Source organism: Patagioenas fasciata, chromosome 12, assembly GCF_037038585.1.
Source record: "Patagioenas fasciata isolate bPatFas1 chromosome 12, bPatFas1.hap1, whole genome shotgun sequence".
NCBI classification, from domain to species: Eukaryota; Metazoa; Chordata; class Aves; order Columbiformes; family Columbidae; genus Patagioenas; species Patagioenas fasciata.
In genome coordinates this window covers 24,255,617-24,280,625 of record NC_092531.1, presented here as the reverse complement: position 1 = coordinate 24,280,625, position 25,009 = coordinate 24,255,617, and the positions used below count along the sequence as shown (strand labels likewise).

The 25,009-nt window shown below is 40.1% G+C and overlaps 2 protein-coding genes and 1 long non-coding RNA gene across 6 annotated transcripts in view; 2 read left to right on the top strand and 1 right to left on the bottom strand.

Annotated features, from left to right (window-relative positions):
- Positions 1–11,285, top strand: part of SLC12A1 (solute carrier family 12 member 1) — a 47,982-nt gene extending 36,697 nt beyond the window's left edge. For all 3 annotated transcript variants that reach the window (XM_071814098.1, XM_065847206.2, XM_065847207.2), the window contains 7 exons: positions 600–743; positions 2,657–2,788; positions 3,026–3,137; positions 5,570–5,656; positions 7,709–7,844; positions 9,824–9,891; positions 10,894–11,285. In XM_071814098.1, the coding sequence (XP_071670199.1) occupies positions 600–743; positions 2,657–2,788; positions 3,026–3,137; positions 5,570–5,656; positions 7,709–7,844; positions 9,824–9,891; positions 10,894–11,029 (815 nt within the window). In that variant the 3' untranslated portion in view covers positions 11,030–11,285. The remainder of the gene's footprint in view (positions 1–599; positions 744–2,656; positions 2,789–3,025; positions 3,138–5,569; positions 5,657–7,708; positions 7,845–9,823; positions 9,892–10,893) is intronic.
- The window catches only part of LOC139828968 (uncharacterized), a 29,808-nt gene extending 18,523 nt beyond the window's left edge, over positions 1–11,285 (bottom strand). The window contains exons 1-3 of the long non-coding RNA XR_011741136.1: positions 7,673–11,285; positions 4,167–4,271; positions 1,451–1,558 (exon numbers count right to left, since the gene is read on the bottom strand). This is a non-coding gene — a long non-coding RNA (uncharacterized lncRNA). The remainder of the gene's footprint in view (positions 1–1,450; positions 1,559–4,166; positions 4,272–7,672) is intronic.
- A 5,656-nt stretch (positions 11,286–16,941) lies between these two features.
- Positions 16,942–24,689, top strand: DUT (deoxyuridine triphosphatase). 2 transcript variants are annotated; one of them, XM_065847846.2, is made up of 7 exons: positions 16,942–17,070; positions 17,582–17,744; positions 18,654–18,745; positions 19,838–19,882; positions 23,336–23,410; positions 23,823–23,893; positions 24,344–24,689. In XM_065847846.2, the coding sequence occupies exons 1-7, from the start codon at positions 17,064–17,066 to the stop codon at positions 24,398–24,400; spliced, it is 510 nt and encodes a 169-aa protein (XP_065703918.1). In that variant the 5' UTR covers positions 16,942–17,063; the 3' UTR covers positions 24,401–24,689. The 2 variants fall into 2 exon arrangements, with proteins under 2 accessions (XP_065703918.1, XP_065703917.1); XM_065847845.2 differs by having other exon boundaries at positions 17,550–17,744.
- Positions 24,690–25,009: the final 320 nt, after the last annotated feature.

Below are 25,009 nucleotides of genomic sequence, written 5' to 3'. Positions count from 1 at the left end.
TTCTTTTCTATTGCTGAATTTACAGAACGGTAAGCTAAAGCTTACATCTTGGCAGCAAATACTGAAAAAATTAAAACATTAGAAATATTGCCACATAGAAATGATCACTTATTCAGGATCCTTACATATTTCTGAGAAAGTCCAAAGCCATGTGACCTTGTTCTTAGAATAGGGACCCAAGGGCTAGAACTACATACATCAGCTTTCTTACTTTAGGAAAACAGCTTTCCTAATGTGTTTTCAAATTCTTGGGGAAAGAAATCAGCCAAACAAACCCACAACCATAACTCAATAAATAGTATTTCATGTAACTATACTACTGAATTTGAACTGGAAGACTAAACCTGCCACTTCACCACACACCACTGCCATAGGCGTGAGCGCCCTAAGGTTGGGCTTCCAGAGGCGAATTCAGCTTTCTCCTCCCTGTTGGCTTGCAAGGAAAACACATTCTAAACGAGGTTTTTCTGCCCAGCAGCTTTCCATTGTGTACAAAGTACCACAACAGCAATTTTATCACTGCCACTATTTCAGTAAGTGATTTAAATTAAACCAGAAAGTGATGTGCTACCAGTTCCCTTACTTTTCCCAATATACAGAGGAATTAGAGAAGCTGGAGCAGGAGAGATTGGCACTGGAAGCTACCATTAAAGAAAATGATTTCGAGGAAGGAAAAAGCGGCATCTGTGGGTTCTTCAGAAAAGTCGGCACGCTCAATATCTCGAAACATGAAACAAAAAAGGGTAAGTTCCAAACCGATAGCTTCTTCTCAACTCTTCAATGCACCACATTGTCACCAACTGGCCAAAACTCCTGCGCCACACTCCTGGACAGGCCCTGCCCTGTGCAAACCTGCCCTGGTGGCCACAACCTTGCAATGCAGAATAGAGCGAGTGTCCTCTGCTGGTGGGACACGCTGCTTCCTACAACACAACCAACTGGTTTTCCCTCATGAGTTTCTCAGCTCACCTTATGCTGATTTCTATTCGTCAAAAATAGTGCACGGTTATTAAAAGTTTGAGGAATACAGAATATGTTGGGGTGGGTTATTTTGGTTTGGTTTGTTTTTTCATAGGGTATTTTCAGTTATTAAACAGAGACCTTTCTCTCCTTAAAGAAAACAAGAACATATGCACAATACTCAGGTAACAAGCAACCTTGCTTTACTCAACATACACACACAAATCCAGCACGCAGCTGAAAACCAGGTAAAAATAACCCTACTGCTGTGTACTCCAAGCATAATTTCATAAAACTGCACAAATGAAGGTGGTAAAAATACTCAAAGTACATACACATCATGCTGTCAGATAACTAACAAACACATAACTTCAATGTATTGGTGATGAAACCAAAATTACATTTCAGGATATAGTCAAATGATACAGAAATGCAAGCAGAATTAGAGGTCTCCTTTCACAATTGCTAGGCTGTAATGATAATGACCCACCTGAAGCCACACTGGTAGGCAGACAAGTATTTTCAGGATTTTCACCTGCCGAGACTATTACATCTGGCTGTGCACGCGGCTCCCACGGGTACCGAGAAGATCTACAGACTGAAAACATAAAATGTCGTTACTCTTTACTTGGCAGACCTCAAGTTCATTTTGCAAGCTTCAGTAGACCATATTTTTATAACAAATACCACACGAATGTGCACCTCTGTTTCAACTACCCTTTTCGATTTAGTTCAGAAAGGCATAAAGGAAATACATATTACCCACTTTGGCTCTATATATGAGACAGATGATGTTAATAAATATCCCTGCCTCTCCGTTTTGCTTAGACATTCATCCTCCCCAGAGCTGTTGCACCTTCCAGCATAGATGCTAGAACTGTAGAGGAAAGCCAATAACTGCTTTAGAACTATCCTGTCCACAATACAGAAATACAGAAAACCAAACAAAGCATTTTCAGAACCCGGCAGATCAGAGTAAAACCTCTAAAGATGCCTGTCCGCTCCATTTAAAACACCGCTCTGACACAGTCTCTTTGAAATCATTGAAAGAGAAGCAGTAATAAAGCCACAGGCTTCAAAAGATGGAATGAGAGAAGATATTGTTCGTACCTAGGCAAGACTGTACCTTTTACAGCCAGCCAAGCAAACAGCAAGAATCAAAGTTTATTTTCAATTAACAACCACCTTCTCAAGCCCAGGGAAGCTGCCACGTGTGCCTATGTTTTCTGCCTTCCATTCTTAGCCTCACCTGTGCCGCCGCTGTACCCTGGCAGCTCTTTGTCCCCCATTACTGTGCATTTCAGGGAGCTCCGCATTTTACAGCAGACAGTTGAGCTTGTAAATGATGCAAAATGATGCCATTTACTTCTAAAACCTGTCACATATTTCACAATTGCTTTTTGAGGCCCCAGTGAATTTTAGGTTAACTAAAAAGATCCAGGGAACAAATAATCTGATAACCCTTTTCAAGGTGTTATAATCTAGTGACAAAGCATTGCACAAGCTTTGGTTCCTGTGTGTATTGGTATATTAAAAGTCCACCGCAGCTGTGCTGTAATTTTTTTCAGATTTAAAGTATAAAAATTATGTCAGAAACAGTTCATTTTCCCAAAGCTTTCTCTCCGCTTGGCTCCCTAAAGCTACTCATTGCCTCACTTGTCAGAAATCCTTCCACGTTTTTTCTCTCTCATTACAGAGAGCACCATTAACACAATACAGTCAATGCATGTGGGAGAATTCAATCAGAAGCTGCTAGAAGCCAGCACTCAATTTAAAAAGAAGCAAGGAAAAGGTACAATTGACATTTGGTGGCTGTTCGATGATGGAGGTAAGGAATTCCACTCAGAACCACAGGGAGAGAGACTTCTCTGTTACCAAATACAAAAAACAGACTCGGGAACTTGCACAAAACTGTTTTCTTTTAAAGATTACATAGTCGATTTTCTGCCATTTCTTAAATGTTTTAAGATTAACTTATGTGCAACACTGCCAAAGCGAAGGATGGCATTTTTACCACACGATGCACTAACCTGATCTTCTCGCAATTTTATACATGTTTTTCCAGGTCTAACAATCCTAATTCCTTACATTCTAACTATGAGGAAGAAGTGGAAAAATTGCAAATTAAGGATCTTCACTGGAGGAAAGGTCAACAGGATTGAAGAAGAAAAATTAGTGTAAGTATATTTGTCTCACTGTTGAAAGAGTTTGAATTGATGCTGAATGTAATGCATACCCAGCAGGAAGCTGGGAATTTCTCAGTACAACTGGTTTGTTTTACTGTGGGCAGCGTGAAAAAAAAAATCATGTACTTGATAGGAAGGTCCTGAGCTTATGGCATAGATCTCAAGGCTCAGTGTAAATGGTGATTACCAAAGGAAAGTCACATCAGGCAATTTTTTCCCATTAATAGCTCATATTCCCTTCTCTAAGAAGAGTAGTTTGCACTCTGTAATGAGAATATAATTAGTTTTATAGGATTTAAATGAGATCGTCCGGTGAAATTGCATATGAAGCTTCTCATATGCAAATACCAAAGACAGATGTGATTAACTGTGGTAAAATGTAAAGAAGTTAAAGAGTAAGTTCATCAACTTTAGTACCAAATTGATTTGACTTAGCTTTTTTTAAAAAGACTAGCTTTCATAATCATCATTGGCCTTCAAGCAAACGAGAGGTACTAATATAAACTTATTTTCATCATCACTGTACATAGGACCTTTCCTTCCAAAGCACTTTACACACTAGAGGCACAGCCGTGTTACCACCGGGAGAAGCAGTAACAGCTTAACTAAGAGCAGCAGCACCATGTCGTGAGTTAAAAACAACATATCCAACCAAAACTCCAGTGGAAAACAAGTGAGATTGATGCAAGGACAGGAGTTAAAATTCAGCCAGCATCGCTAGGATCACGACACAGTGCATCTGAAAGACAGCTGCCACACGGATGGTCTCTTTAGCTTCTGCTTTCACATAAAGCAAACTTTACTCCGCTGTGGTTGTCAGTTGTAAGGATTACCCTAAAGTTAACATACTTCCATAGAAGAGATTCACAAGTGTTTGTACAAACTATTACTGAGTTTAAAAAAAGCCTTAGAGCTGCTCAAGGACGCGCAGGGCCGTGTTCTCTGCTCCCTGTCCAGAGTCTGTCCAAACCTGGCTCTTCGGGACCCCAAACCACTCCTGGATCCAGCCACTCCACTCACCCAGTTTCATTGCGAGGAAGTAGGAGGTTTTGCCATCAAATGGAGTTTGGCAAACCACGACAGCTCTTTGCAGAGGCAGTTCTGGCACTGTATACACTGCTTGTCCTGCAAAAGCCAGAGTGAACAGCATGGTCAGTACAGTTGACAATGCCCCAGTTTGGCTCCAGGAAAACAATGTGTATGTTTTTCTACCTAAACACAAGCTTTCCTCAACAGCATATTCCACCCACCACACACAGAAGCCTTCAATGAGCCCAGTCCGAAGGCAGGGTGGCTAATCCGCCCCCTAGGTAGATCCAATACAACTTCAAGTGCAATTTCATCCATTATATTTCCAATTCAGAAATCAAATTTACCTGGACTTTTGCTAACATGTAATTCCCCAAATATTAAAACCCTCGCACAGAAGCTCAGATGTGGCTCTTTTTGGCTTTCAAAACAAGGATTGCCCCGAGGGACATCGAGATTTATATAAGCAGCATGTTCTTATTATATAAAAAAAGAACAAGTAAATTCTGAGGTCGTGAGCAAATATGTATTTCTATCATGGTTTGCTCCTAGGAACTTTCTGACCTTTTCAAATTCCAAAGCTTACATACCCAAAAAAAGAGCAGAGCAAAAGTGAGGGAAAAAAATATATATTTTTTATATATATATATATATATAGATAGATAGATAGATAGATAGATATAGATAGATATAGATAGATATAAGATACAGGTTGTCAACCACAGTTTAACCAAAGGCACAACTGATCTAACTAAACTTCACCAACCTCAGCACAAACACACACAAAACTCTAAACTATTCCTGCTGGAAACTGGGGCAAAACCATCAAAGTATTTTCTTTTATGAAAATATCTAAAGACAACATGTGAGTAGATCAATATAAATTTAGAAGTGAAAAAGACTTTTCAAGTATTGCACATCAACCTTCTGGACCAAATTTTCACTGACATACATACTACCAGTGTTATACATACTACCAGTGTTGTACATATTCCACACATAGAATTCTGATGATAATATAATAACAGAAGCCTTCTCTAAGTATTAGAGAATATATCTTCCTGTATTTTGAACATTTTCCTTTATCATTCAAGCCTTTGCAAATACTTAGAGTACCATTTTTTCCCCCAAATGTAAACGCCCTCCCTCTGTCTGCTATTCATTTCCAGTTTTTGTGAATTTCATTGATCATCAGTTAAATGAATTATACTACAGCAATCACATCAATCTAGTTCTGTAATTGGGAAGTGAAACACTAAAGCATTTAAAGTAATTTGTCATATAGTTAAAGATAATGAGACAACTGCGTTTGACATCTTAACTCATTTATGAGTGCTCTTTGATGCAAGGCACTCAGAAATAGAGTGATAAAATGTTCTCTGTTTTGTTTTCAGGATGGCTTCACTTCTAAGCAAATTCAGAATAAAATTTGCTGATATTAATATCATTTGTGATATCAATATAAAGCCCAACAAAGAGAGGTAAGAAGCATTACCAAAATCCATTATCTAGCTGCAGGCCTTTATCAGGAGCTTCCTTCTTTTATGTTGAGCATTAAATACAACACACACACACCACAAAGGATAACACTGTCGCTTTATTGCAATCATTTTCCATGTAAGTAGAGCAAGAAAAAAAGAAAAGAATGTTTTAATAGTCACAACTCAGAGGGTCAAAACTCAAGCAGCCTTTTTCTTTATGTTGTAATGATAAGACTCAATTTTAATAAGGACTAATTAGACACCATACTTATGAGCCACTAAATTTAACAGGCATTTTATGGTGGCTTTTTGTATCTATTTAGGTTGGCATAGACTTCACTTCATCGTATTATTCAGTCAGTCACAGTTCTCTCGTAAACTCACCATCTCTGCCAAGTCAGCCTTCTGCATTCTACCATGAATTCAGAAACTTAACATTTTTGTGCCCAAACATAAGCATACTTCTCCTTCCCCAGGAGGACAAGGTTACAATACTCACCTATCACTCGAATATAATGAAGGTCCAATGCTGTTAAAAATTACCTTATCTACAGAATTAATGGAATAACTGAATCCTAACTCAATTCACAACATTGCTCTTGGTCTTAAAGACCCTCTAAAAATGCTCTCACCCTGCTATGCCTTCTTCCACCCCAGCCGTACACCCCTCTGGACAGGTCCGTAGCTATTTCATAGGCAAAGGTCCACCCAAAGACTTCCCTCCGAGTGCAAGTGCAATCTCAGGTTGGTCTCTTCATCCTCCTGTGTCCCATTTCTCCACACACACAGAACTTTGCAAAAGCAATATTAAACTCACCAGAGTTTCTGCCGTGCACTGGAGAGCTTGACTTGGGAAATACGATTAAAGAATATAAAGATTTTATTACTAGATGGCTAAAGTCACTTATTAGTGCCCCCTTGATCTCTCAGTTAATAGTTTGTAACTATACAAAGAACTGTGCAGAATACTTCTCTTTTTTTTCCAGTACTACGCAGTGATTTTTTACATAAATAAAAGCTAACAAGAAGAATTAATATCTGGCACTAACATAAAAATCAAATACATTTGCTGCATCAGAACTCTGTGAACAGAACAAGTGAATGTTGTGCCAGACACTTGCTAGACCACTCTATCTCCCTCTCAGCTGGCATCCCATTTATTTCACTAATAATAAGAGGATTATCACTATTTTATCTACTGAAACAGACACTAAGCATGTTGACAAACTCTTTGGCAACTTAGCAACATTAAATGCTGCATGTCATGGTCTTTAACCCATCTCTTGACTTTGTGGCCATATAGCAAAGGCCAACCTCCTATTTCGCTTCACAGGGAGGCCTGGCAGCAGAAAGTGCATATAAAAGAAACTCCCTGAGGTCTCTGAGGGATGATAGAAACTTTCAATAAAGGGGCAAGCAGGGAAGTACAGAAGGATAAGTTTCTCCAGATGGCGACAGTCAAAAGCTCCAAGAAACAAGCTGAAATTGAGAGAGGACATCTGTGGAAAAGTTGGGAAATTAACACAAATCTGAGCCCACACATAGCGAGAAAACCTACAGCATTTCCCTCAGCCACAAGAGATTTATATCACCTGTTTCTCCATTTCATTAAAACTGTACCAGTAAAACTGTATCAGCCAGGTGATAGCTCCAGATAATGCTAAAACAATAATAAAAGCTCAGTAATTATTAGGAGACCCATATTCATTGTTAACATTAGTGACCACTATACTGCAGTTTGGAGTCACTGTAGAACTCATTTCGGTGTTTTTGCTACAACCAGGAAAATGCAGAAAATTCTCTGTAACTACAATAGGCCAATGCAGTGCTTAATGATCCCCAAATAATCTTTTAATTATCCTCAAATAACCCCGACATATTGAAGTGGCACAGAAGTAACTTGGGGCACAATGTAGCAAAGAATAGCTAAAAGATTTTGCACATTTTTCAGCTCCAATTATAGTCAGTGGGGTCTGCAATACACAGTGTCTATGAAATAAGTTAGTGAGTTCATACCCTGCAGCAAGGCCTCCTTTGTAATTCCTGTTTCAGCTGGAAATTCTTTGAAGAGATGATTGAACCATATCGCCTCCACGAAAGCTGCAAAGATATAACAACTGCTGAGAAATTAAAGCGGGAGACTCCATGGAAAATTACAGATACAGAGCTGGAAGCATTCAAGGAGAAGGTAAAGCCTTGCCTACCTTTTTATAGCAGTAGCTTTTCTTACACTCCAGATTTTTGAAGCGATTAGCAAGAAAATGTGAAAATACCAGATATGGAATTAGCAACATGACATGTACAAACCCAAACCTGTATCTGATATTCCCAAATTGGATTTATATTGTAAACACTGTGGAGGTGTGTTAGGATTGTGTTATTCAGCATTCCCTGAGACCTTGGCACATGTACACAGTACTCTGCAAGCTGATGAGAAGCTCTGCCCACATCAGAGCCACACAGATGAAAACCACCCCTGAACCCAAAGCCACACAGCACTGTGCTAAGCCTGAGCTGAGCAGTTCATTAAATAGCTCCACTGTTTTAGGGCTTGAACCTCTTAGAAAGAGCACAGTTCCAAATATTCGCCACTTTGGGAAATTCAGAACTGAATCCAGACTCTACCTAGGAATTTGTCCAAAGGCAAAATTTAACAGGGATTCTTACCTCGGTGGTAGTGTGAAGACTCATCTGCCCATGCTGCAAGAGCTTTCCCGCAGCTGAGGGCCCCTCTGATGCTGATGTTGCCTGATCCACTGGGCAAGTTAGAGCCTGGGTTCTTTAATTTTGCTGGAACACACCTTTTTGGCACTAAGTGGCCAGGCTTCATCAGGCCAGTGTCAAAAGGACACTACAAACTCTTCCACCCTCAGGAGACACGTTCTCCTGTAACTCACAGAGCATTAATCCAGCAATTTTATTTATGGTTCCTGTTGGATTAACCTGAGTGCACTGCGAGTTTAGTTATCTCCACTTTATGGTGCTAGTAACTTCCTCAGCGGAGCAAGGATTGTGAGCCTGAGCTCAGAGCTGCCAGAGGTCACAGGCTGACACATTAACATAAGCTGAAATCAATGGTGATTTAAGATAACACACTATACTACCGACCGCAGCAGCTGGGAAGCAGACTGACTGCTCACTGTATTACCCTTCTGATAGACTTGATAACAAGTTACGGTAGTCAGCTGTGGGCAGAAAACTTTTGAAGTATTCTCAGCATAAATCATCAAAACTTGGGAGCAGAGCCCTTAGAATATCTCCGTATGAGAAATAAAAGGAATACAACCCCAGATATACATGCATGCATGCAGAAACAGTGAGGATAAAACAGGAAAAAAATACATGCTTAAGCTTGACCTTGCCCAGGAAAATATCCCGTAGGTTGAAAGCAGTCAACAATATGAAAGTGTCAAATCTGTCTATAAAATAAGAACAGCAACAGAAAGTTTAGCTTACACACCTGGAAAGACAAGTCCTTTATCTTCTGAGAATGTTATGGAGGACATTAGAACATATTTATAATTCAAGAGAGAAAAAGCCTGGCCGCACGGGGTGATGTTATAGGATGACTCTCATGAGATAACAACTGGCTAAATTATGAGGATTCTTACTTATCTAGCATGTAAAAGAACAGCAGAATTTCTGTAGAGAAGGAAAATTTAAGGCCTGAATGGAGAAAAACTAGTTTTTTTACATTCTCCAGGGAAAGAGAGACTAATTTATAAGCCCGGTTAAGATATCTCCCATTCTGCAGTCTCCCTGTACACAAACCTGCCCTGGTCTCTTGTTCCCTATGACTTGTGTTAAGCTATAAAAACTTTGAGAGACCGAGTGTGACCACAAAGTAACCTTGGCTGAATCTCAAAGTAGCGGCCATTTATGCAATTTGCAGAAGTCCATACATATATACAATACATAAAGCAGCCAGGTCTTACTCCAGACTCATGGTGTTCTGTTTAAGAGGTTACCCCCTAGGTAGCCATATGAATCAAGGCTTTGCCTCATATTTTGCCATCTCCATCAGCAGGCCACAGAGCAGACCTGGCTTTCAGTGTTGCCAAAGCAACAGTAGAAAATCTAGTGGGTAGTGTGGTATTCCATAAGGCACCAGAATTGAGGGTCGCTTACCTAACCGATTTTTTTATTTCCCTGTTTTGTTTTAATCAGAGTTACCGCCAAGTTCGTCTGAATGAACTCTTACAGGAACATTCAAGGGCAGCTAACCTCATTGTCCTGTGAGTGGCAAGATCTTGGTTCTAACTTAGAGAATAATCTCGTGTGTAAAGGGGTCCTGGGCAGAAACAGTTCTGTTAATTCATCAAGGGTGAAAATAATCTTTTAAGTACCCTTTGAAGGACTTGCATCCGGACTGATGGTTCTATGGGACCACACTGAATATGAATCTTCCCTAGTAGTTATATCTTAGTAGTCATATCTTAAAACAACGTTCTACTCACGAAAATGTGTCAAAAATTTAATCCTCACACCCAAATCTGCATGGTGTTACACCCGCTTACTCACCTGCAGAAAATACACATTTGCGTTTCTTTTCCCCCAACTACTAACAACTCTAAGTTAGGGAAAGGATTCTTTTCATTTGCACATAATTAGTGGAGTTGTTGGCCATGATGTAGTTTGAGCTCCATGAAACTGAGTGAAAATGATGCAATTGCATCAAGTCCACCAATAAAATTTTTAAAAGCCATTTTTCAGAATCAATTTTTAGTCAATCACATTTTATACACAGCTTCAGTACACTACTTAGTATTTGTGATGCACAAATAAAGCTCTTTAGCTCTACTAGTTTAGTCCCAAAAAAGGGGTGATCAGGTAATGTTTACCATAAATTTACCCATAATTTAAAAATTAAAGATCAGAAAACAAGTGGATGGAACACAAAACTGTGCATGCATTGTATTTTTATCCTTTTTAAAAAACATTATGCGTGGGTCTTATGGCCCTGAAAATGCTGCTTTACCAGTTTAAATTTCTAATCACCAGCAGCCCATGTTACAGTACAATTGGCTGTATTAATGACACTAAGCAGCCGAGTTTGCAAGATTAAGGCCTAACAGTAGCTTTGTGCTTTATAAGACTAAAAGAGTCATGTAGTCTAATTATGAACATTCAGAGTTGTGTATGAACAGTTGATGTTTTCTACTTAATATTTAGTGAGATACATGTTATCAGAGCTACTCCTGTCTTCATAACACCAATTCTATTTTCTGTCTAAACAGGAGCCTCCCCGTGGCAAGAAAAGGAGCAGTGTCTGATTACCTGTATATGGCTTGGCTAGAAATTCTCTCCAAGAACCTTCCTCCAGTCTTAATGGTCAGAGGCAACCACAAAAACGTACTGACTTTCTATTCGTAGCAAAACATCAGTGCCTAGAATATCCCTTGCTTGATTTCAACACCTGCATTTTTAATACAGCGATTAAAGACAAGCTTATGTAACTTAAATAATTGACAGAATTGTTTTCAAAACTCCAAAGCAACGCAGTGAAGAATTAGACAAAAAAATGTAAATGGTCTTTGCTGGTGTTACTCTCCAGCAGAGACAAAAGAAGGAAAATCTACCTATATATATATATATATATATATATACACACACACATATGCATACCTATATATAGGTATCACATGAGACAGCAAATATTCCATTAACTTTATAAGGCATTGAAAATGCTTTTGATATTTATCCCAGAAAGCCAAAATTAATTGCTACAACACAAAAAGCATTAAATCTAGAAGTAAGTTTTTCAAATTGCACTGCCATAGTTGCTAATGCACATACAGGAGGATTACAATCAAATGCACCAGTGTGGGAGGCAGAAAAGAAACCTGTGTGGTATCCAGCAGGTCGAAGTCACAAACTGATATATACAGGGAGTTTCAAGAAGATGGATCAAATATGTTACAATCACACAAAAACTTACAAATGGTAAGATAAGAGCTGATCGCTCGTGGTTGCAGAGATGCAGTGATTTCAAACTGGGTCCATCTTTTTGAAACACCCTGTAAAACACAAGTAGAATACTTGTGATGCTGTTTAGTTACCATATTGCCAAATTAAGAGCTATACCAACAGTAGATGCTTGTACCTAAATTGTTGTGCTAATTTATATTAACTCAAATGCTTCTAATTAACTGACAAACAAGTTACATATACAAAAATATGGCCTCTATATGACAAGACTTGATAATCAATTTTCAAGCTCTAGTATAGAATGGAGTGTATGATTGCATTAATTAAATGTGGTAAATTTCACAAATAAATTAGTGAAATACTAAATATTCCGACAATTTTTGATATGAATGTTACAGGTTAATACAATCTGACATTAAACTTTAGGATAATATGTACAGTGATTTATGTGATTAGAAAACAAAATAAATTCCATAAGCTGAGTTGAATGCCTTAATTTTTGATTTATGTAAAATATTTATCTTATTTTTAGACTTTCTAAATAATATTAATTATGTACCAACTTGAAATAAAGGAAACCCATTAAGTTGTGTAGTTTTTCTATTATCTCTTCTGCAACATTACAGTACTTCATAATTTCAGCTGTCAATAAAAGTGGCTTCTATTTTTAATGGCGAAAGCTATATCCTGTGTGTAAGCATTATTTAAACCAAAGACCATTAAGGAGTGCAGCTAACTTAATTACTGTAGTTCTGCAACTCCTTTGCGGAGATGAACCAAAATCTACACCCCAGGAAAGCCAGGAACCCTGAATTTCACAAAATGGTTATTTTAAAGCAGGTCTCACATTCCATCTTCGCTTGCGGAGGATCTAGCACTCCATCTCCAAAAATGACAAATATTGGATATTCATATTTTTCCAAGTTCAACAGCAGCAATTCAGCAGAACATGGTAATGTGGCCCAATAATCCATGGTTTATTTTCTCCACCTATTGAAGGCAGGATATGAAATACTGACATTTTCTCATAATGTTCTTCCTTCGCTCCTTCTTACACATTTACAACCCGGCTGAAGGATCATTTTGCAGCTTAACTGCATGACAGAGATGTACGAGTTTCCTAGATATACCAGGCTTCCTGCACAGCTCTGAGCAAACCAAACACCGCACTCTGCACCTGCAAAACAGTGAGATGATTCTCACCTTTTGCAGCGTTAGCACTGAGACAGGAGCTTGTTACATGATGTCAGGTCCTTCCACCTTTGTAGAATTGCAGTGGCCACCACCCTTTTTGCCTCACTTTAGACACCAAACGGGTACAAATCTGCACGTGGTACCCAGTCAATGGGAAGAAAAGGAGCTTTTACAGAGGCTCCACTTAGGCCTTTCCTGGGGGAATTACCTGTATTGAGACCTTCAACTACCTACATGAGTGAGGATTCTTTGCTAAATATTCCCAAATACTGTAATTCTCAGTCTACAGGGAACATCAACTCAAACTGATTTGAGGGACCTAAGCAGATCCAAAAAGGGAAGGAGTGCAACACCAGCAATGGCTCTTTCAATACTATTCACACTTCTCTCTCACAAACACATCACTGTGGGCATTACAACAATAAATACCAAGAGGTATGATTCTAAATGAACAACCATCAAAACTTAAGTATTAACATACACATCCCTGTAAAACTCCTTGCCCAGACTACCGTGATTAATTAGATGATGGATCCACACAACAACGTTATGGGATGAGCAGCACAAACTCTGGACACAACAGTGTTTACCCGAAAGCGTTATTTCCACAAATTCAGAAGTAATTTCAACACAGCAGTTTCCTAGGAGCTTCTATTTCTTGTTCCTCACCATGACTTCTGAAGCGTGTGCATGACAAATTTGGTGAGCACGCTAATTACGAACTCCCTTAAATTGCAACTTCAATTGCAAAATTTCGCTAGTCCACCTACCTCTTTTCCTACTCGGTAACAGACATTTCCTCTTTTACATACATTATGCATAAAACAACTGCTGAATTTTAATCACCATGTTAATAACTGAATGCTAATTACAAGTTTGACATCTCTCGAAGAGGGCTCTAAAGCCATCTAGCACATTTTGAGCTTATATCACACTACCAGCTCTGCAGGTTTATCTAATCTAGGGTTGATTTGATCAGCCACAACAAAAGCAAGCACAGATAAGGTGACCGAGGGCATTAAAGTGTGAAAATACCACTGCTATAAGCAAGAACAAAGAATTCTTCTTTGAAGAATTGAAGAGTCTTCTTCAAATGTCTAGGCATCCTGCACAGCTAAGCTTGTGCCTAAGGGCCTGTTAAAATGATCCACTACCTCTCCTCTCATCAGTGAATCTTACTTTTCCCTCCTAATGTTAGTGGTGCTCCAACAGGTATCACAGAAGGCATTCCACCATAGGTCAGAGGATACATTTTCCTTAAATCTTTTTACAACCACTGGCAAGTTATCCATCCATCTTGATCACATAGCCCTAGGGCATAGCGCTTAGGAATGGTAATAGGTGTCCCCATGTATCCCTCCAGAACAATGTTCTTCCGAAGCACCTTTCATTAGATTTTCAGTCCTCAACAGAGATTAGTTTTGGGCAGGTTTTTTTGTTTATTTTATTTTTAAATCAGCAACCCAATAGCGCAAGTAGAAAACCTACCTAACCAAAAAGGCATCACATTCTAAAGATAAACAGCTGCAACTGCAAAGGCCACATAGTGCAAAAAGCATGCTGCTATATTTCACACCCAAAGGAGTTCTCTGCTTAATCATCGTAATCATAAAGTACAAAGCTCCTGCCACTTGCATAGCAAATTTCACCAGTCTTAAACTTCTGCAATTTTCATTACATCTTTGAAAAGTCCTGCCAAAAGCCTTCCTGGCTACGCAAAGTATGACAAGCTGCCCTTCATTCTCAGGAAACCTGGACATTTCTCATCTTTTCCCTCTTTTTCTACAATTCCACATGATCTGTAAAGCAAAAGCAGTTTCAGCAACTGATGTGTAGTTTACAAGTAAAAGACAAGGCAACAAATAACATGAATTGGCCCTGAAGTTGTAGATATGGGGCAAAGAGCTATTGAATTTTAGCTGTTGCTGACTCCTCTAACTCCCCACACCCGTTTGTCACCTCCCTTTGAGGTGCCCAGCTTACCAGCGAGGCTGGGAGAACAGAATTGGAGCAAACCTCAGCCTTTTCAACTTGGAAGTTCAGTGTCCCTCTCAAGTTATTTGACGGTCACTGGACTCCAATGAAGTGACTTGAGGATCACTCCACAGTCCTGCCCTCTCACCCCTACAACCCAACTGTAACTTCTGTCAGAAGGGCAATAAAACCTTAAAATACTGCAGCTGTTTGCCAAATGAGTAACTCAGCTCTCAAGTTACAGGTGAGGAAAAGGGTTTGTAACAATGCAGCTTAGCATACATCAGATCATTGTTCAAACATCTATTTGTTCTGGTGCTTGGCTGGCACGGCCCCTTGGCAGGTGCGTAGCTCATCGAGGCTGCGTGGTAACACCTCACACTGGCCTTCGCTCTGCTAGGAAAAACAAGAAATGGAGCTGTGCAAGTGCAACAACAAATAGAGCAACTTTTAGCTCGCATTCTCCACAAATAACAAGAGTGATAACCCACAGTCATGCCATTGCTGGAATTTCATCAGAGGAAATTCAGCTTCAAACAAAATAAGGCATTAAGGTTGTTCTGGAACAGAGTAAAAAGCAATGGCAAAATTCCACAGCCCCCCACACTGTACAGCAAAGCACACAATCAAAAGTAGAGGTTAATTATACATAAACACCCTCACAGCAGCCTTTTAAATTACAGACCTTAATCAGTGTGAGAGAGACAGCTGTTCTAAGGGAGACTGGGGTGGGGCATCTCTCTTTTACAGCCACAATTTTCTTCTAATAAAAATGCTCATTTTAACACCAAACCTTCAGTGGGGAGAATTTTATGGATTATTACCCCTGAAATAAGCTCTGTGTTTCTTTCTGTGTACAACAAATTACTCTCCACTCCTACTCTCAATCTAGGTAAAAGGCAGATAATTTCAGTTTATCTCGCTACTGTTTTTCAAAGTCAGGAGGAAATGCGCAATAGAGAGCGGCACAAATCAGCAATCAAGAATGCAGGAATGTTGAGCCAGTGACATCTACAGAGCAAACAGCGTATTCCCAGGACCAAGGCAAACTTGCTCAGACTCTAAGCACAGGTTTTTTTGTAAAGATCTGGGGAAAAAACGTGTCACTCGATTGAGACCTTTCTCCTTGATAGTATATTTAGATGAGTCCTCCTATCTATTATTCATGGACTTTCAGCCTACCTTAGAGCTAGTGTGGAACCCAGCCTGCCTCACCAAGCCAGGCCATTTATAAAATTAGTCCTTTTCTACACCATAGTGTAGGACACATTTGCAACCTCTATAAAGTTCTGATTGTATAAGTAACCATTTATAATTAGATATTCATTGGATACAACTTAAATTCTTATCACTTCAATTTCCGGATAGCTTATATCAGAAGTTGTTAAATATTCTGAGTAGCTTTTTCACATAGGTCTGTGATACATACATATTCTCATTCAAACAGTGCATACTATTAAGACTGGAAGTGCTGAACGGCAATAAAAGAAACCTCTGATTTGGATATTGTTCAAAATCTTTCTCATAACTGGACTGCAATGGTTTCACTGCCACCTGGCCGAATGTAAAAAATGTAACATAGCAAGGAGACAGTCACATACACTTTGATCTGTAAAAAAACCCCAAAAGTGACAGAGTTCTTTGACAAAATTTGGACCAGCAAACAGAACAGTCTGCAGCTATTTTGCATAAAGAAAATTACATCCATCGGAGTGGTCAAGCACAAGTTTTGCAACCATGAGCCCACTGGGCAGCCTTAGCCCACTGCACAGACAACTAAGGGGGAATTGAGGGAAAGCTTTTATAGACAGGGTGGCAGAAGAGGGCAGTGAATATCAAAATCAGAGATGGCAAAATCATACAATTATTTTGTTCTGAGACGGGAAAACAAGACAAGTGGAGCATTTACAGGTTTGCCTATCTACAACCTCGACAAGGAGGGGAAGCAGTTGTTTCCCTTTCAGAAGGCAAATATTTCTGTCATTGCCTGGCAGTTTCTAAAGGAAGGTTGTGTGCAGCAGGCTGCAAGGCAGAACAGCCATGTCTGCTGAGCGACTGGGAAACGAAAGGACGGACGGACCCGGGCGGGGGGGCCCTCTGAGCAGTCGTAAGAGCCGAGCTCCCCCCGGGCTCCGGCCCCGCTCCCCCGGTGGGCCTCGGCTCCGCCCGCCGCCCGTGCAGCCGCAATCGCGTCCCCCGGCAACACTGCGCGCCCCGCGAGGTCCGCCCGCCGCTCCCCGGCACCGCCACCGCCGGGTCCCGCGGAGGCGCCCGGCGCCGGCCCGCTGGCGGAGGGGCTGAGCGGCCTCGCATGGCAGGTACACCCCGGGCAGGGCGAGAAAGGGGCGCCGCTGCCTTCCGCCTGCGCCCCACCAGCCTGCTACCGCCGGACAGCGGCGGGGAGCGCCGGGCGGCCTCACAGTGGCACGGTCCCCACACGGCGACAGCGTTATGCTAGCCCAGGGCCTCAGGCGGCTCCTGCACCCCCATGGGCGCAGTAAGGGGGCGGTGGGGGCATCGGGGGAACCATACACGGCCCAGCCGCACTGCGGCCCAGCTCGGCCGCGGCCAAGGGGGGGGCTACGGAGCGTCCCGACACCCGGACGGGAAAAAGAGCCCCTCGGTGCGGCCCGGGGAGTTGGGTGCTGAGGAGGAGCTGGACGAGGCCATTCTCACCGGGGAGGGGTGGCGAGGGCGCACCGCACAGAGAGCGGCCGGGGATGGAGCAACTTCCCCCTCTGTTTCCACCTTCAGTGGGTCGGGCCGGTTTTGGCGGACTTTTCCATCTCCCCCACAGCCGCTCTCTCTCGCCTTCCCGTCCCTGTACAGCGATGCCCGCATCCGACGCCGTCCTGCAGCCGTCCCCCAGCAAGAGGCAAAAAGGCTCGGTGCCCGAGGAGCCCACCGCGCGGCTCCGCTTCGCTAAGCTCTCCGAGAACGCCTTCGCCCCCTCCAAGGGCTCTGCTCGGGCTGCAGGCTACGATCTGTACAGGTGAGGGTGCCCCACGCAGGGGAGGAGCCCACGGCACGACCTGGCCCCTGTCCTCTCAGGCAGAGGCGCTGCGGGGCGCTCGGCGGGTCCCTCCCGAGGAAGGGCCTCTTGCCGAGCGGAGCCCCCGGCCCTGCAGAAGGGGAGGCCAGAGCTGGCCTGTTCATCAGCTCCCTGGCTTCTCCATCCCGCTCCATTTCCAGATATCTGTGGTCCAATCATGCTGCAGCACCCGTTTCATCTGGAATCGAAACAGACGTTGGCCAAAAGTCAGGCTTGACACATCAGCCTGAACTGGTGGTTTGCACCAGCATGGTCTTGGTGCCTTCCTTTTGAAACAAACGGTAGCACATGTGGGCCCTCCCTGCAGCACTCATGCCTTTCTGCTTTCCACTTGGCTGGTGGATGCTGCCTGACAGAGGAAGCTGTGGCAGATTTTCACTGTGTTCAGGAATATCTGCAGCTAAGCTTGTGGTTGTTTGCACAGTGCTTTGGTGATTAAATACAATCTAGCTTCCCTTTTTGAGTATCAGAATAATAAGCCTGTCTTTTCCTGCCTTCGCTTATCTGACTTCATTCCCGAAGCTTCACCCAACTACACTTGACACTTTTCCCTTGTATTCCTTTTGTCTTACCAGGTTTGGTTATTTCTTGTTCCAGTGGTGCACTGTGCTCCTCAAAAAAGTCTGTTTCATAAAAAAAACCTTTCCATGCATCCCAGTGCTTAAAAATAAGTTCTTCGTCAAGGCCAAGACATGCTTGCCTTAAATAAGTAGAACAGTCTCGCTGTGGTATGGTTACCACTGCCTTTCATTAAGCCTCCAGTTGGGTAGCTTCAGAAAGTTCTTAAGTTATGGAGAAGAAAAATTTCAAAATTTTCTATATAAATTAGTTTTTCTTTCTTTAATATAGTGCCTATGACTGTGTGATACCACCCATGGAAAAGGCTGTCGTGAAAACAGACATTCAAATTGCGCTTCCTTCAGGATGCTATGGCCGAGTAGGTAAGTAAACAGGTTATAAAAATGCTGCAGAGTCATTACAGAACAGGTTTGATGCCATCTTCACATTTAGATTCTGCCTAAAGCTTTCAGAATTAGTCTATACATAAAAGAGGTGTCATGTGGCTTTGTGATTTATTAAGCTTTGTAACAGAAGTTTCTTGTGAAATACATTTGAGGTTTGGTGGATGTCAAAAAGGTTATTAGCAAAGTTTTTGTATCTAAATACCACTTTATAGGCTATGCAATAGTTCATTATTTCTCTGCAGTTTCAGATTTCAAGTCACAAATAGCAATAGGTAATGGACATACAGAAAATATACTCCTGGATGTTCAAAAGTTAACCCTAAAGTAAGAGTACTAGTCTAGGAGAATTTGACTACTTTCTGTGACAGAATACTTGAGAGAACCTGTACAAAAATATTTTATTATGTTTTATGCATTTATTTTCTGAGTTATGCGTCACTTCTTAAAGTAAAAAAAGCAATAGGTACTCCAGTGGAAGAGCATGGTCAGAGTTTGCCATGTCCTTTCAGCTAGAAGGAGAATGCGAGTGCATTTCTCTTATCCCAGACAAAATTTTTAGAATAAAACATTTTAGCACCTCGAAGTAGGGTGAGGTAAGTAGAAAAAAAAAAGCCTGCACATAATTTATCTGTGTATAACATTTCTTAGTGAATTGCTTGCCAAATATTGCCTTCCATTGTAACTTAAATGGATTGACCTAACAGTTTTTTGAGATTATTCTGAAGCAGTGGCCTCGCATGGCCAAAAATAAACCAAGATTAGATAATAGTTGTCTGCTCCAGCCGCCTTCCTTGGAGAAACGTATTCTGCAACTGGTGGTCTAAACAATTGTGTGTTTATAGCGCTAAAGATTGCAATTGTATTGTAGCCCTTTGCAGCTGTTATTTTGTTTAATATATACGTTAACACTTACAGTAGTTCCTGTAAAGTCATGTTTATTTTAGAAAGACTGTGAACACAGTTCTTGCTGCCGTGACTGTGCAAACACGCTATCTAAGCTATAAATATTGTGTAAGAGTTTTAAAATAAAGACATTATTATACTTATGAAAAAATTCTTGTTTTCCAGCACCACGTTCTGGTTTAGCAGCAAAGCACTTCATAGATGTTGGTGGTAAGATTTTTATTCCTTATAATAAAATCTTGATTGCAGAAGTGCCTTAATTTCACATTGCAATATGTTTAAATAAATAATGCTAGCTTCACTGGTAGTCTGGCAAAAGGAGATAACTGGGAAATACCTCCAAGAGCCAGGGCATTGTAATTATTTTAAAACTTGCTGAATTATAAAAATATTGCTGATTTTTGAAAATAATAATCATATGGCACTTTTGTAGGCAATGCCTAGCATTGAAGTTATCTTTTTGGATTAGGCTTTAAAGATGACTTTTTACATTCTGCTTGCTCCATTTTGAGTAAACGTCTCTGTGTGTTTCTTTTCAGTCCAGTGTAAAATCCGAATGAATTAAATCAATAACATACAGATATTCTTTTATGCAGAGAATATATAGTAGTGATATTCAAAAAGAATGATAGAAAGCACTGGAATACACCATTATTGTAGGTAGTTCTTCACTTACGGAAAATTGCCTATTAGGATGAAAAGAGCTTTAGTTCACGCTGACTGATGAAAATGTAACAACTCATGTAAACCACATAAAATTTAAACTCATAGCTTTATGCATTATTTTGCTTAAAAATTGAAAGTCTTTTGAAACAGAAATAAACCAAAATCCCACTTTATACAGGTCTTTAGAGGTGTGGGGTTTTGTTGTTCAGTACTAGCAACAGATTTGTTTTGAACAGGGTGGGTTTTTTTAGAAGTATTTTGAGCTTTTCTTCTATCTTGATTAGAAATTCACTGATACCTCTCCAAAAACAATTATTATAGGCATATCTATAATCAGAAGCCTTCATGAAAGCCTCACTATCCTTTTCCCATATCCCTATAACTGCAGCATAAAGTAAATGATGTTGAAAGTTCAATTCCAGTTTTACTGTGGGGCTGATTCTCTTAAGTATTGTGTTATAAAATGGCATCTACATGTCACAGAAGTTCTCACTGCTAACATTATTGTGGAGCTATTCTGAGCACAGCCGTAATCACAGCAATTCAACCAGCACTAAATGTGTATTACATTATTCTAATTGTACAAGAATACAGTTCTAAGTTAAATAAGATGTTTTCTGCCTCCTGAAGTCCCAAGCAATTCTTTTTTTTCTGGCAAGAGATTGTGGTAAAAGAACCAAAAACTACATTTCTGATGTAATGACATAAAGAAGATGAATCTAATGGATCTGTTCAAAAGTGCTGGGTGGCCAAGAGCACATTTTTTGCAAGCACATTATAATGTGAGCCATAATGGAAACTGACAAGAAAAGTGTGCTGAAAAGTTGAGGCCTTTTCCTCTTCTCTAGTGTTTTTTTGTGTGTTCTTGTTGTTGGTTTGTTGTTTGGTTCTGCCTTATCCCCCCCAATGTTAAACAAGAGACACTACTTAGCACAGTGGTACTCAGCCTTTACATGCTTATAGGCTCAGCTCTGGAGGCAAGGAAGGGTGACTCTTGGCATCTTTCACTTTTTGATGCCAAGACAGCCAAAAAGCAAAGCAATTCCAAGTATAATTAAGAGCTTCTGCAGCACTATTTTATTCTGTGTCCTTACGGCATATCAAAGTCTGGCTGTGCCTGTGATACAGCTCTGACATCAAGGTTAAAGGGGAGTGTCTGTGCCAGCTTTGTGTCATTCAGACTTCATCTTAAATAAGAATTGATTCTTGCGTGTCTGTTACTCTGAGGGTTTTAAGTGTTGCTGGGCAACACACACAAGAGCACTAAGATGGGAATGAAAGATTCTCCACGCCCCTATGACTCTCCGTAGTATACGTGGTCTACTATATCTACTATAGTGTGGTTCTTTAAAACAACACTTCTAAACCAATTTTTTTGTATGAAAAAATATATATGGTCTGTAACAGTCTTTTCAATTTGAAAGTTAAACTAAGAAATACCAGAAGGCAACCAGAAGTGCTTAGCAGGATGACCTATTTTCAGATCTATAAAAAGCTGACAGTTGACAAAACATGAGTAAAAACTATTATTGACAGTTAGCAGAGGACTCAAAACAAAACCAACCAAACAAAAAACACCAAAACAATTGTTACATAATTTAACTTGTCTTGCAGAAGTACTTTTGTCATTATGAGGGCATTATCTATTTAAGTAAAAATACCTTGCCAGAAGTCCTAAGGGTCAGGGAAAAATGGGGATCATGCAAGATATTCATGTTCAGAATTCAGACAGTTGCATTGTAAATCAGTATAGACAATTTTTGTCATTATGTAGAAATAAACTTGCTTTCTGTCAGATATCTGAAGGCAGAAAAGTTAATTTAGAATGACTTTAAGTAGCCCCAGTTATTCTGTTCTATAAATTTTCTTGAGATAATTCCAGCAAAAGTGTGACATGCAAGGGTTTCTTGCACGTATAAATCTCACCATACTACTTCAGTTGGTACATTTTCTATGTATAAAAGCATAATCTCAATTTAAATAGAATGAGTAATCTGTAATAAATTTTGAGTATTGTGTTATATCAGAGCAGAATACCATATTATAATAGAAATAAAAATAGCCCCTGTTATGTTAAATTAGCAAATTCCATTATCAATCTCTAACACATAGCAATATCTGTCCCAGCAAATGGTCTAGAAAAATGTTGTGTTAGCTGTACAGAAATACTTGAGAATAGTTTGTCAAATTAAGAATTTATCCAAAGGTCTAATGATCTTTTTATATGCATATATGAACATATGTACAAAAATTTATGTACCCAATATGAATTCTGGCTTTCAGCTCTCAAGCTGACTCATGTGAACAAATACACCAAATTAATGGGCAACTGGCTGCAGAACTCGAGTGATGCTTAAAATTATTTGTGCTGCCATTGCAAGTTTTTTGAATCTCTCTTTGTAGTGCATCTCTGCAGCATAGACTCGGTATTCACTATTGTATAAAACAAAGCAAATCATAGAATGGTTTGGGTTGGAAGGGACCTTTACAGGTCATCTATTCCACCCCCCCCTGCCGTAAGTAGGGACATCTTCACCCAGCTCATGTTGCTCAGAGCCCCGTCCAGCCTGGCCTTGAATGTCTCCAGGGATGGGGCATCCACCACCTCTCTGGCCAACCTGGGCCAGGCTCTCAGCACCCTCATTGGAAAAAAGTTTCTTCCTTATATGTAGTCTAAATCTCCCCTCTTTTAGTTTAAAACTATTAGCCCTTGCCCTATCGCTACATGCTCTGCTAAAAAGTCTGTCCCCATCTTTCTTATTGGCCCCTTCTAAGTACTGCAAGGCTGCAATAAGGTCTCCCCGGCCCCTTCTCTTCTCCAGGCTGAACACCCCAACCCTCAGCCTTTCCTCACAGGAGAGGAGTTTCATCCCTCTGATCATTTTTATGGCCTCTTCTGGACCCGCTTCAGCAGGTCTACTAATGTGAATCAGCATTATTTAATATACTGACAACATGTATTAACTGGATATGCCTCTTAATTCTTTCTTACGACAGCTGGTGTTATTGATGAGGATTACAGGGGAAATGTTGGTGTGGTACTCTTCAACTTTGGCAAGGAGACTTTTGAAGGTAAGTGTTAAGCATCGCAGAGCCTATTTTCAGCCATCTGACTCACAATGAAAAACTAATTTTTCCTTCAAGTCCACGAAGAGTTAGAATTAGCTGATAACATCTTTCTTCTTACTTATTAACACATTGCAGTATTTATGGATAATGACACTTAGGATGCCACCGTATGGCAGCAGGAGTGAGGGGAGATGCCTTGAGCTGGTACTGCTGCTGAAACTTGGCTTTAAAAGGACTAAGCACAAGTTTATCAGCCTGTATTTTTTCTGGGACTATTAACATCTTCTTAACTAAGTTCCAAATAAATGTTTACAATTCAGTGCATTCTGATACTCTTGAATGAGGGTTGTCTAAACTTTATATTGATTGTTCACAGGCTTTTGAAGGAACTAATAATATTTTAATTTAATTGCAGTTAAAAAAGGGGATAGGATTGCCCAGCTCATCTGTGAACGCATTTGTTATCCTGAGCTAGAAGAAGTACAAGTAAGTAGCCAAAAGACAATGATTGTGCTGTTTTCAGTAATTAATAGTTTAAGATAGTTGTATATAAGCTGAAATTTCTGGAATAAATAAATACTTTGCTTTAAAACTACTTACAGTGTTAAAACTACATATTAGCATTGCTACCTGAATAAAAATCTTGATGCTTTGCCTGCATTTACATGGATTTTTTGGGGGGGTAGTTTTCAGCATTAACAGATGCTTGAGAAACTCTTCAGTATATACTAGAAACAGATTTCTCACGATGTGGGATTTGTTTAAGCTTGTACAAATGGTATTCTAAAATGTCTCTTTACATTGTTTTGGTTTGGTTTCTCAGTTATAGCTATTGTTATGAGCAAATATACCTTTCTCTATGATAAGCAATATCTGTTGTGTAGGAACAAAAGGCAAGTTACGACACTAAACCAACTTATAATTGATGTCTTTCAGGCTCTAGATGATACAGAACGTGGCGAAGGTGGCTTTGGTTCTACTGGAAAGAACTGAAAATTATTTGAATATGCTTTTTTTGTTATTTTGCTATTTCTAAATTTTCATTAGAACGGGGATTTTAGAATACATGAGAAAAAACTGCAAGTTTTATTCAGTTTTCTGTATCTGTCCTCCTTTCTCTTTTTACAGGCAGCTAACTCATCTGCATTATGAGCAAAAGTGCATGACTGATTTCATTGATTAGTTGATGGATTATTTTTTCTTTTTAGATGTTCAGCCCTTAGGAATAAGAACTCACTGTTTATGTGCTGATTATACGCTAATAAATTTAAAAGCAACTTAATTATTTGATTTTGTTTTACTGACCTGAACAGAAATGGCTGATTGTTCCCTTGCCAGTTTGTGTTAGCATGCTGAAAGCTATCTGCCATGTAGCTCAGTATGTCATGCTGAGAGCCTATTTCGTACAGAATCAGTGATAACCCAGGTATTGATGTGACTTCCCACTCTGACCCCTTAATTGGAGTAAGACAAAGATATTAAATATTGCATCTTCTGCAACCTGCCAAAATACTTGGGTTTCTGTTCAAAGCTAAAGTTCTGTCTTTGATCCTTAGCTGATCCTCAGCCAATTTTTCATCTCTCTATTAAAAGGGCAGGCAA